The sequence below is a fragment of the Saimiri boliviensis genome, chromosome 13 (assembly GCF_048565385.1).
Source record: "Saimiri boliviensis isolate mSaiBol1 chromosome 13, mSaiBol1.pri, whole genome shotgun sequence".
In the NCBI taxonomy this organism is placed as follows: Eukaryota; Metazoa; Chordata; class Mammalia; order Primates; family Cebidae; genus Saimiri; species Saimiri boliviensis.
This window is the reverse complement of record NC_133461.1, coordinates 51,476,614-51,490,008: the sequence shown is the minus strand read 5'-3', so window position 1 is coordinate 51,490,008 and position 13,395 is coordinate 51,476,614. Positions and strand designations below refer to the sequence as shown.

Here is a 13,395-nt window from a genome sequence, read left to right as displayed (position 1 = left end):
GACAATAAACAGTAACAAAATAATCTGTCAAATGAAGAGAAATGTTATGTTGAAAAATTAATGCAAATTTCTGTTCAAGATGGATTTACCTGGCAGCATAAAACAATTAAAAAAAAAAAAACTACACAAAGCGTATGATAATCATATTTAGGACACAGGACAGAGCCAACAAAGGACAATGATCCCTGAGACATGGTAAACAAATGAGGTCAGCTCTCTGATTACCACAGCTAAGTGCCTTGAGAGTTTCCAGTCTGCAGTACATGAAGGGGAACTGAGGCTGAGTCTGCCAGATGTTCTGACTTAAGCAGAAACAGCTTAGAAGTCTGGAGAGAAAACGGTAGCTAGAGTTAACAGGACAGAGTACCTGAGAGAGAAGAAAGATCTGCCTAAAAGAGACAACTGTGGAGATCTGCAGAGGAACCCTCCTCATATTCAGCACAGTACAGATATGCAATGCAAATGTGTGAGGAAAATACCCTAGGATGAGGCAGAACACCCAAAAGAATTAGGAGAAACAATACTTGTTTGTCACACAGACACAGAAATAGTGCTTATTCCAACCAGCCAGAGCAAAAAGCCTTATAATTCAAAAGGCACTGGGCACAATACTCAAAAGGCTCTTACCTTAACAGTGATGAATATTTAGCCCATGAGTAAACACTGCTCTTTATCCTGACTGAAATATCTTTTTTTTTTTTTTTTTTGGAGACCGAGTTTCGCTCTTGTTACCCAGGCTAGAGTGCAATGGCGCCATCTTGGCTCACCGCAACCTCCGCCTCCTGGGTTCAAGCAATTCTCCTGTCTCAGCCTCCTGAGTAGCTGGGATGACAGGCACACACCACCATGCCCAGCTAATTTTTTGTATTTTTAGTAGAGACGGGGTTTCACCTTGTTGACCAGGATGGTCTCGATCTCTCGACCTCGTGATCCACCCGCCTCGGCCTCCCAAAGTGCTGGGATTATAGGCTTGAGCCACCGCGCCCGGCCTTGAAATACCTTAAATATAATTTCAGAAAGCTCAAACTGCTTGTAACTTATTAAACTGCATCCCAAAGCAAGCAAAGCTTAAGAATATTTCTAGGCAAACAGTATCCTCATCACCCAACAACATACAATTCACAATGTCTGGAATCTAATCAAAGATTATCACAGACACAAAGGAAGAGAGGAAAAAAAAAACTGATTAAAATTGATCCTTAAATGACACAGATTATTACAATTCGCAGAAGAGGATATTTAAGGAGTTATACTTATATTCCATATGTTCAAAACAATTAAGGAGAGACACAGAAGATACTAAAAAGACCTAAACCAAACTTCTAGAGATGAAAATGACTACATCTGAGATAACACTTAACAAACCCCAAGCGTAAGAAACAACAAAATCTACACCAAGGCATGCTCTAATCAAATTGCTCAAAACAATTTGAGCAAGAGAGAAATTTCTTTAATGAAATAATTTGATAAAGGGAAAATCTTAAAAAGAGAGAAAAAAAGACACATTAAACAAAAAAAACAATAAAAATGACAGCAAATGTCTCCTTGGAAACAACGTTTAAGGAAGAAAAGAGTGGAGCATCTTAAAGTATAGAAAGAAAATAAAAACATTGACTGTCAACCTAGAATTCTATATCCAGAGAAAGTATCTTTCAGAAATGAAGGTAAAATAAACTTCTTTTCAGACATACAAAAGCTGATTATTACTAGTACACCTGCATTTCAAGAAATGTTAAACAAAGTCCTTCAGGCAAACAAAAATAATACCAGATAGAAATATGAATCTACACATAAATAATGAAGAATACCAAAAATGGTTAACCACATGTTTTAAACATTTTTTCCCCTTATTATTTAAATATCTTTATAGGATAATTAACTTTTTTAGACAAAAATAAATTCAATATACTGTGGTGTTTATAACATATACAGAAGTAAAATTTGTAACAATAACACGAAGACTGAGAAAAAAATCAAAGCAGACTATCTTAAGGTTTTTACACTATACACCAGGCATCCCCAAACTTTTTACACAGGGGGCCAGTTCACTGTCCCTCAGACCGTTGGAGGGCCGCCACATACTGTGCTCCTCTCACTAACCAACAATGAAAGAGGTGCCCCTTCCTGAAGTGCAGCGGGGGGCCGGATAAATGGCCTCAGTGGGCCGCATGCAGCCCGTGCGCTGTGGTTTAGGGACGCCTGCTATACACAGTTGTCATCCTATCACTTGAAGTAACCGATAAACACTACACAAATGAGCCTTGAAAATATTATTCATACAAAGTAAAAAAAAAAAATACACCAATCACAAAACTCCACATATTATATGATTCCATTTATCTTAAATGTACAGAATAGGCAAATCCATAGAAACAGAAAGTAAACTACTGTTGCTGGAAAATCTCCAAACATTTGAAACAAAATTACAAACTGAGTATTTAAGTATTTAAGGTTGAGTAGTTGAAGGGGAATGAGGAATGACTGCTAACAAGTATACAATGAAAATGTTTTAAACTTAGATGGTGGTTATGGTTGCACAACCTTTTTTTTTTTTTTTTTTTTGAAACAGGATCTTAGCTCTGTAGCCCAGGCTGGAATATAGCGGCACAATCACAAATCACTGCAACTTCGACCTCCTGGGTTCGAGCAATCCTCTGCCTCAGTCGACTGAACAGCTGAAACTACAGGCACATGCCATCGTGCCTGGCTAGTTTTTTGTACAGGTGGGGTCTTGCTTTATAGCCCAGGTTGGTCTTGAACTCCTAGGCTCAAGACATCCTCCTGCCTCAGCTTCCCAAAGTGCTATAATTACTTACACCTCCAGTCTAACTTTCTGAATATGCTTTAAAACCACTGAATGGTATATTTTAGAATGCTGACTTGTATAGTATGTGAATTATATCTCAATAAAGCTGTTTTTGTTAAAAACAGGAAAAAAATCAAAGGCAGGCAGAAAAGGAGAAGAAAAACCAGATGGGACAAATAGAAAAAATAAAGATGATATACTTAACCATATTCATAATCACATTAAACATGTCACAAACCCCAATTTGAAGGAAGAAATTGTCAGGCTGGATTTTAAAAAGCAAGATCCAGTTGACTACATACGCTGTTCACTTGAAATATAATTTAAATATAAAAACATAAATATGTTAAAAGGATGAAAAATATATTATTCTAATACTGATCGAAAGTGGTATTCCAGTATTAATATTAGACAAACTAGATTTCAGAGCAAAAAATACTACCAGAGATAAATAAATTTATTTGATTATGGCAGAGAAGTAAATTCATCAGAAAGATCTGAAAATCTCCAAATATTTGAAAATAAAATTGTAAACTTCTAATGTGTCATGGGTCAAAAAAGAAAAAGTGAAATTAGGATGTATTTTGAACTGTTTAAAAATAACAGAATCAGATGCAGTTTAAGAGTATTTAGAAAGAACTTAACTGGGTTTAAAAGAGGGTGTAAAAGAAGATAACAATATTTAAAAAAGAGTATTTAGAAATAAACACCTATATTAGAAAGAAAGACAGTTCTTAAATCAATGGGACTACAGCTTCAATCTTAAGAAAGTGGAAAAAGAAGAACAAATAAAATCCAAGCAAGCAGAGAAAAAGAAATAATAACAAAGTTCTGGGCAGAAATCAAAGAAACAGAAAGCAAATGGGCAAAAAGCAATCAATAAAATCAAAAGCTGCTTTTTGAGAATAATCAATAGGTAGATAAAAACTAGCCAGATTAATGGGGTCAAAGACAGAAGACACAAATTACTAATATCAGAAATGAGAGAGGTAATATCACTACAGATTATACAGATACTAAATGATGATAAAGAAATTATTCAACAACATAGATAAAATGGCCAACTCCTATGAAAAACTCACAAAACAAACACTCAAGAAAAAAACAGATAACCTAAATACCACCTATATTTAATAGATTAAATTTATAATTTAAAAATTTCTCACAAGAAAACGACAAACCCAGATGGCTTCACTGGTAATTTGCATCAAACATTTTAGAAAGAATAATATAAATTTTCTGCAAATCCTTCCAACTTGAAGGGAGGAAATTCTTCCCAACTCACTCTATGAGGCCAGTGCTACCTCAGTAACAACATCCGATAAAGATGTTACAAGAAAAGAAAACTAGAGTCCAAAATCTGTCATGAAAATACAGATGCTCCTTGACTTACCATGGGGTTATGTCCCAATTAACCCACTGTAAGTTGAAAATATCCAAAGTGTTGCATATCTCATGTAATTTATTAAACACTGTACTGTAAGTATAAAACAGAGTAACTATGATTACTGGAAGCAGAGATTCTACTAAATGCACATCACTTTTCACAGCATTGTGAAGTGAAAAAAACGTTTTAAGTTGAACCACTCTAAGTCAGGACTCATCTGACTGGCACTACAGGCATATGCCCCTGCGACTGACTAGTTTTTTTTTTTAGAGGTGGGGTCTCACGCTGTTGCCCAGACTGGTCTTGAACTCCTGGGCTCAAGTGATGCAGATGCAGAAATTCTTAACAAAATTTTAGCTAATCACCCAATATATAAAAACAGTAATATATCATGACCAAATGGATTTTATCCCAGGTATGCAAAGGTGGTTTACAATTTGAAACTCAAACAATATAATTCAAAAATTAGCAAACCAAAAAGGAATATCACAAGTACCTCAATAGATAAGGAAAAATCATGTGACAAAATTCGACATTCGTTCCCAATAAAAATTCTCAGCAAACTAGAAATATAATACCTGATAAAGGACATCTACAAAAAAACTCTACATTAACTTAATCTTACATAAGGATGAAAAACTGACAACTTTCCCCCTAAGATCAGGAACAAGACAAAAGGTGTCTACTCTCACCATTTTTATTTAACGTGGTATTAGAGTTTCTAGCAAAGGCAAGCAGGAGAGTGGGGAAGGAACATGGGAAAGCATTGAGACTGAAAAGGAAAAAGACTGTCTTTACTCACAGACATGATTTCTTTGTATGAATATTCAATGAAATCTACAAAAACACTACTAGATGTGTGATTTTCGTAAGGTTATAGTTTTGATAAAATATTAGTACACAAAAATAAGCTGTATTTGTATACACAAGCAACTAATAATTGGAAACTAAAATTTAAAAAATTACAATAGCATCAAAAAAATAGAAAATACTTAGGAAATAAATGTAAGGCCTATAAACTGAAAACCATATGACACTGCTGCAGAACAAATTTTTTAAGGGACATACGCCATGTTCACAGGTTGGAAGACTAAATGATATCATCAATTCTCCCCAAATTAATCTATAAATTCAAGGCAATTCCAATCAAACTCCTAGTAAGCTTTCATGTAGAAATTGACAAGATGATTCTAAAATTTATATGGAAATGCAAAGAACCTACAGTGTCAACGAAGTTTGTAAAAAAAGAACCAAGTTCAAAAACTAATACTACCTGATTATAAAACTATAAAACATTATGAAACTATAACACTTATTATAAAACTATAGTAATGAAGATGCTGTGGTACTGACATAAAGATACATACATAAATCAATGGAACAGAATAGAGTTCAGAAGAAGGCACATGTTTACAGACAACTGATTTTCTGCAAAGGTAAAAAAAGAATGCAGTAGATAATAGTCTTTTCAGCCAGGCGCAGTGACTCATGTCTGTAATCCCAACACTTTGGGAGGCTGAGGCGGATGGATCATGAGGTCAAAGGATTGAGACCATCCTGGTCAACATGGTGAAACCCCATCTCTACTTAAAAAGAAAAAAAAATAGCTGGGCGTGGTGGTGCACACCTCTAGTCCCAGCTACTCAAGAGGCTGAGGCAGGAGAACTGCTTGAACCCAGGAGGCAGATGCTGCAGTGAGCTGAGATTGCTTCACTGCACTCCAGCCTGGCAACAGACCAAGACTCCGTCTCAAGTCTTTTTAACAAATGACGCTGAGAAAATTAGCTATGCATTGGAAAGAAAAAGAGCCATGCAAACTTTGATTCATATTTCACATCATACATAAAAATTTATTTCACACCATACATAAAAATTAACTCAAAATGAATCATAGACTTAAACGTAAACTCTAATATTATATAACTTCCAGAAGAAAGCACAGAAGAAAATTTTTGTGACTTTGAGTTGGGCAAAGATTTCTTACATATGAACCCAAAAGCATAATCCATAAGAGAAAAAAACTGATAAACTTCATCAAAATTTAAATTCTCCCCTGATACTATGTACAGAATGAAAAATAGACAGGATGAAAGTATGTGCAAATGATACCTGATTAAGGACTTGTATATCCTAGTATATCCTAGTATATCCTAGAATACTTGTATCTTAATACTCAAGAATAAGAAAAATAACCCCCAATTTAAAAATGAGCTAAAGATTTAAACCGACACTCCTGAAAAGAAGATATATAGATAGCAAATAAGCGAGAGACAATGATCAACATCATTAGTCCTTGGGGATACTCAAATTAAAGTCATGAGGTGTTATAACACACCTATTAAAATAAATGAAATTAAAAAGACTGATTCATACCAAGTGATGGCAATGAGTTAGCAAGGATATGGAAGAACTCATACATTGCTGGTAGGAATATGCAATGGTAGAAGTACTTTGGAAAACATTTTGGCAGTTCATTGAGTTAAATATATACCTATCATATGATCCAACCATATTTACCCAAGAAAAATGTCCCCAGGGATTTGTCTATGTACTTTGTCTGTAAAACATACAAATACTCTGTATGTATTTATTCATAGTACATTGTCTGTAAAACCCAATGTCCCATCTATAGATCAATGGATAAACATAGTACATGGTCTGTAAACCCCACTTTTCCCAAGGGACAAACAAATAGCCATATAATGGAACACTACTTAGCAATAAATAATTATTGACACACAAAACATAAGTATCAAAACAATTATGTTGAGTAAAAGCAGTCAGATAAAAAACAGAACATACTGTATGATTCAATTTCTATACAATTTTGGAAAATGTAAACTAATCCACAGTTTAGTTAGCAGATCAGTGTCATGGTCTGGAGAGGGGATACAAGTGGAAGAATTTCAAAGGAGCACAGGAAACACTTTTGGGCATGATAGATACTCCATTATTTTGATTCTGCTGATGGTTTCACAGGTGTGTAGACACATGTCAAAATTATCAAACTGTACACTTTTATTACATGCAGTTTAACTGTATATAAATTATACATGAATTAAGCTGTTCAAAAAAACCATAAAAAGGGTAGGCAAAATGAATGATGCAACGGGGGGTATTACTATTTTACTCAGGTGGTCAGTGAAGGACTCTCTAATATGATATGGTGACATTTAAGCAGAGATTTTAATAAAGTGATATTGGAGATATTCCAGGCATTCAGGCAGAAGATGGGCAACACATACAAAGGTTCTCAGGTAGAAATTCACTTGATGCATATAAGGAACAGCAAACAGGCCAGTGTGATTGAAGCAGAGTGGGGGCAGCAAGTAGTTGGGATACAAATACACAGGCACAGCTGGGCATGATGGCTCACGCCTGTTAATCCCAGCACTTTGGGAGGCCAAGGCGGGCAGATCACCAGAGGTCGGGAGTTCAAGACCAGCATGACCAACATGGAGAAACCCCGTCTCTACCAAAAATATAAAATTAGTCAGGAATGGTGATGCACACCTGTAATCCCAACTACTTGGGAGGCTGAGGCAGGAAAATCTCTTGAACCTGGAGGGTGAAGATTGTGGTGAGCCACGCATGCCACTGCACTTTAGCCTGGGCAACAAGAGCAAAATTCCATCTCAAAATAAATAAATACACAGCTGTGAAGACAGGGTAGGATTTGGGACCACAAGTCCTGTACGGCCCTGTAGGCCAGTATATCCTAAGGCTTTTACTTAAAACACCACAGGGTTTTAAGCAGAGAGGTGACTAATGTCCTTAAAACACTGCTGTGGGTCTCATGTGCAGAATATCTTGTAGAGGAGGCAGGATAAAATCAAGAAAACTAAAAAGGACAATAGACTGCAACAGTCCAGATGAGTGATAATTGTGATTTTGACTTGGGTGAAAGGAGACTGAAAAATGGCTAGATACTGGATATATTTTTAAGGAAGAGGTGAGGAGATTTGCTTATTGATTGAATGTTTGCTTTGCAAAGAGGCTGAGTCAAAGATGACTCCGGGTTTTTAACCTGAGGAATAGGAAGAATGGAACCACTGTTTACTGAGATAGGAAGGACCAATGGGGAAGTATCCTAACAACTTCTATCCTTTTAATTTCTTTCCTTTTGTCTTGCATAATGCTGTAAGATTAATCTGCCTAAACTGCAACTATAATTATGTAAGTACTGGGTTTGAGAATCCTCATTAGTTTCAACTATCTTCAAGGTGATGAACTATTTTTCCTAAAATAAAGAGATCAATAGGTCTTTGGGCAGCGGGCCAAAGATAAGGTTAAACATTAGGTTAATGTGGAAACACTACTGGCACTAAAATAGCTAAAATGGTCCCCTCCTCTTATTCTTTTCTAGTGGGGAAGGAGATGTGGTTGGCAACTACTTAAACACCAGAGTCTTTATACACAGTACAGTCCCAAATTCCTGAGAACTTTAGAGAGTGGAGTAATTATGATGATAAAAGGAGAAGTAAATCACGTCAGTGCTAGCCACTGCCAGCCACTTTATGTACACTGCTTTTCAAGCTCCACAATGATGTCAGGATACAGTCCAAGTTCCCTAATATGGCTTGTAAGAGCCTTCCGAAGCTAACTCCAACACCTCTCTCCAGTTTTGCCTCTTCTTCCCCACACTTCTGCTTTACCGAGTCACACAAAACTTAACACTAGTCCCTTTGTAAATGCTCTTCTTTCTGAATATTCTTTCCTCATCCACATCTACTTAGCTAATACTGATTCATCCTTGGTGCTTCACAGTTATATATAATAATTCCTTGGGAATTATTTCTCAAGATCTGAGTTAGAAGATCTATCCGCATAAATCTTAGCTTTCCTTATCTAAGTACTTGTCTCACTATATCATATCATATGTTTACCTACCTGTAGTCCATTCTAGACTTAAGTTCATAAAAGCCTGAGGTTCATGTCTATCTTATTTCCCAATATGTTCCCCATCTTAGCATGGCACTTAGCATATAATGGTTGCTCAATAAACATTTTCTGAATGAATGGTTTGAAGTTTAGGAGATTTGGAAATATGCAGACTTAGAAAGGAAAATGGTCAGTTTAGTCTACAACAGCCTAAAGTTGAGGGAATAGTAAGATGCCCAAAGACAGAGATGTTCTGTACAGTTGGATAAAAAGGAGCTGACACTGGGTTCATAAGCAATGAATGACTAAGAATACTGAAAATACAGGGCAGGATGATTCAGAGACTTAAAAAAAAAAAAAAAAAAGAGTCAAGAACTGTTATTAGGGTAAAAGAAAAACCAGTAAAAGAAAAACCAATAAAAAATAAAGGATGAATCAATATAAACACAAGAGGAACAAAACAGCTCAGAAATATAGAAACAAAAGATCATTTAAAAATGAAAAATGAAAATGTGCCAATAGCTAAAGTGAGGTCAAGGAAAACCAAGATAGAGGTTGCCTATTTTACTTCTGTAGGACCTACTACAGTATCAAACACATGTGGAGAACTAATAAATATTTGTTGAATGATGGAATATACGACCAGAATCTCACTTTTTAAAAAGTTCACCTATAGACTAGAATAAGCCTAAATGGTATCTTCTCAGGAATCCTGTCTTTAAATACTTACTAGCCATGACCTAAACTTTACTTCTAAAACTTAATAAATAAACCTTCTGACTGCTCATTTTGTTTTGAGTATATTTTTGAAAAACATTACTTATCTGTTCTTATGCTTTTAGTATCTCCTCTGTCTTAAAAAAGAAGTGTCAATACAAGAGGGTTGCAGGCATGAAAGAGTTGATAAAAGAACTGCTCATGCCTCAAATTCTGGTTACCACTGCATCTGAATTTTTCCTGAAACCAGGTACCTACATTGGCCCTGAAAAGCCTAAACTGCATATTAAAGACAGTTCGATGTTTAAAAATAACCTGTTTTAGATAGCTTAAGTGGTAAACAAACCAGAAGACCTTCACTAAAAAGCGTAGACAAACCTGAAACTAACCTAAAGGAATTGCCATAATAATGTATCATTTCATTCATAAAACAATGACTGTGGTACAAGTCTAAGGAGTTTAATGACAAAAAGAAGAAACTTAAATGAACACTGGGTTCAAGGGAATACAGCCATCTTAGGATGAGATACGCTTCTACATATTTGAAAGCAGAATGACAAGTAGGGGAGAAATAACACTTGAAATAATAGATGTGTGTGTGGAAGGAGGCAACAGAGGGTAGAAAGTTTGAATTTAAAGAGATGGGATATTACGGGTGTGAGGGAAGTGTAGCAGATATGCTGGAGTGAAGTGGAGTGCTAACGAAAGAGGGACTCCACATCTCAGTAGTTCAAGGGAAAGTCTTAGCAATAAATATCAGGGAGAATCATAGAAATCACTAAGATTGCCTGAGATTGGGAAGAAAAGAGATGAGAAGGAGTCAAAGAGGGGGAAATAAATAAATTTATTAACACTGAACTATATGTACACTCAAAAATGTTAAGGATGGTAAAATCTCTATGTATATTTTACCTCAGTAAAATATAGTCTGAGAGTAAAGACCAGAGAGAGAGAGAGAATATGTATATGTTGTTGTTTTATCTTAAGGCCATGTTTTATATGATAGAGTAACTATGATCAACTGTGTTATTAAACAGCATGAGCCTCAAAAGTGATATACTTTGTTAACAAATGTACCATAAACATTCCCTCATGAAGGAAACATGAGTCTTCAAGTTAAAAAAAAAAAAGTTAACCTAATTGAAAGTGAACAAACAGTATGATAATTCTGCAGCAGTCAAGTAACTTACCTGGTCATATCCATAAGGCCTCTGCTGGGGTGGCTGTGGTGGTCCAGGCTGTGTTGGTCTATATCCCCCATACTGTTGACCTTGTCCCTGTGGGTAGTTAGGATACTGAGGACCTGGACCACCCTGTGAAGGACCTGGAAATAATTAACATAGCAAAAACCCACATAAAAAGATAAGTCCCTAGAACTCAGGAAAGGATTTGAACTAGAGATGTTACTATATTTATCTATCTGAACTAAAAAAGATAGTTTGGTGCCTTGATTTCCTCGAACCCTTTCTGAAATAAATTTGAATGGTAATAAGAGTAAAACTACTGTAATGTTACTTCATTGTAACTACTGTACTATGCCCTCGCCATTACAAAATGTATTTCAAAATGCATAAAAAAGACTCAGGGAGTTGTAAAGCAGGTTAACTCCACAATGATAAGAAAATTAATCAATATATCTGGTACAGTTGACAAGCACAAGCAAGAGGAAGAAGAGAAAACAAGAGGCAGATTCAAAGAAAAATACTGAAATAACTTCTGAATATAGTGGAGTAATAAATGACATTTACAACTGTATGACTCCAGATTTATATTTGCAGTCACCAAAAGTATATGTCTATACTATGCATTGACAAATTTATTACCACAGTATTTTAAAATAGAAACTAAAAACCTGAAAACCCACAGGTTACATGTGAAAAAACTTGATTTAAAAGTTACGCTGAGAATTAATCACCTTTAATACTTTATCCATAAAAATAGTTTCAAATTCCAGAGATGGCAAGGGACTGATTTGGTTTGCTAAAGAAATACGTCTGTTTTATAAACTCTACTACTTTCCATTGTAAAAAATGCTTTAAAAAGCATAAACTGGGCCAGGCACAGTGGCTCACGCCTATAATCCCAGCACTTTGGGAGGCTGAGGCAGGTGGATCACCCGAGGTCAGGAGTTAGAGACCAGCCTGACCAGTATGATGAAACCCCATCTTTACTAAAAACACAAAAATTAGCCAGGCGTGGTGGCATGTGCCTGTAATCCCAGCTACTTGGAAGGCTGAGACAGGAGAATTGCTTGAACTTGAGAGGCAGAGGTTGCAGTGAGCCAAGATCGCGCCATTGCACTTTAGCCTGGGAAACAAGAGTAAGACACTGTCTCAAAAAAAAAAAAAAGGATAAGCTGAAAAGCTTTGACATTTAAATGTTTTCTATCATAGCCATTCAAATCCTGCCATAAAAACACTGACTTCAGAGAAAAGTATCAAATGAGAACAGTAAGTTTTAAAGCTTAAATGAATTCCATCAGTCTATTTATTTAATTAATATATTCAATTATTAAAACTTTATTTCCATTAGAAATAAACAAAGCAGAAATTTATCTTAGGATTCCTGATGTCTAACAAAACAGCATTTAACTATAATCCAAAAATTAAACTTTATTTCACCCTCTCTTACCAATGAATATATTTCTCTTAAGTCAATGAATTTACCTGATTTAGCTGCATTACATCTGTTTTCATGCAAATGCAGTAAAACCAGAATACTGTATTTACTCAAAGTATAAATACTAAGCAGTCACAAAATGAAAAGGCCATCTGGGAAGGGCAAGAAAGTTCCTTTGTGGGGAAAAAAAAATCCATGGAATATTTCTAAAGTCATATCTAGAATTTGGAAATCAGAACTTACCATTTTTAGAAAAATACCTGACTCCCCAATATCTGATTGAGTTTCAACACACATGTTGAGGGGGCAAGAGAATTTCAGTCTGACCGTAGTTCTAAGATTTGCTATCACAGGTAGACAGAGATGCCAACAGCAACAGCAGAGCTTAAGTCAATGACTAAAAATAGTAAGGTATTACTGATGTGAAAAAGAGACCCTATTAGGAAAAGATGGAGTCAGTATTCTTAAGCACCTACTTTCTTTCAATAGAGCTCTATCTAAGATGGTTACAGCAGCCTGAGAGTGAAGATTAAAATAACAGGTCCTCATCATTCCCCACTCCCTATCTAGTAAGTAAATTTTAAAGTCAGATATCCAGGTAGTAGATATTGTAAGTGAGTATAAAATAAGAAAATACGGCTACACTTCTCCCAAATTCTGCATGATTCACAGCTACAATAAATTCATCCTGATGGATACGTATATTGTTATTTAGGGAATGCCAAAAACGTTTCCTTTATCCATTCTGAATAGATCTCATTTGTACTCACACACACACATAAAATCAATGTGTTTAAAAAAAAAATTGTATTGGCCATTAGTTTTTAAAAATAAATTTGCTATTCAGATTATATACATATGTTCAATAATTACCCAATATCACTTTTCCAAGCACATATAAGGCTAGTAGTTAGGCATGACAAATAGGTCTAAGAATTCATTTTTCTTCTTTTAAATGACTTCACACCTTACCTTTGGTCAATGA

The 13,395-nt window shown here is 35.4% G+C and overlaps 1 protein-coding gene across 10 annotated transcripts in view; it reads right to left on the bottom strand.

Moving 5' to 3' along the window:
- Nucleotides 1-13,395, bottom strand: part of SS18 (SS18 subunit of BAF chromatin remodeling complex) — a 465,179-nt gene that overhangs the window by 402,922 nt on the left and 48,862 nt on the right. For all 10 annotated transcript variants that reach the window (XR_012513138.1, XR_012513137.1, XR_012513140.1 and 7 more), the window contains one exon: nucleotides 10,982-11,115. Coding sequence is in view for 5 of the 10 variants with exons in the window: in XM_074383658.1 (XP_074239759.1) it covers nucleotides 10,982-11,115 (134 nt within the window). In the remaining 5 variants the exon portion in view is untranslated. The remainder of the gene's footprint in view (nucleotides 1-10,981; nucleotides 11,116-13,395) is intronic.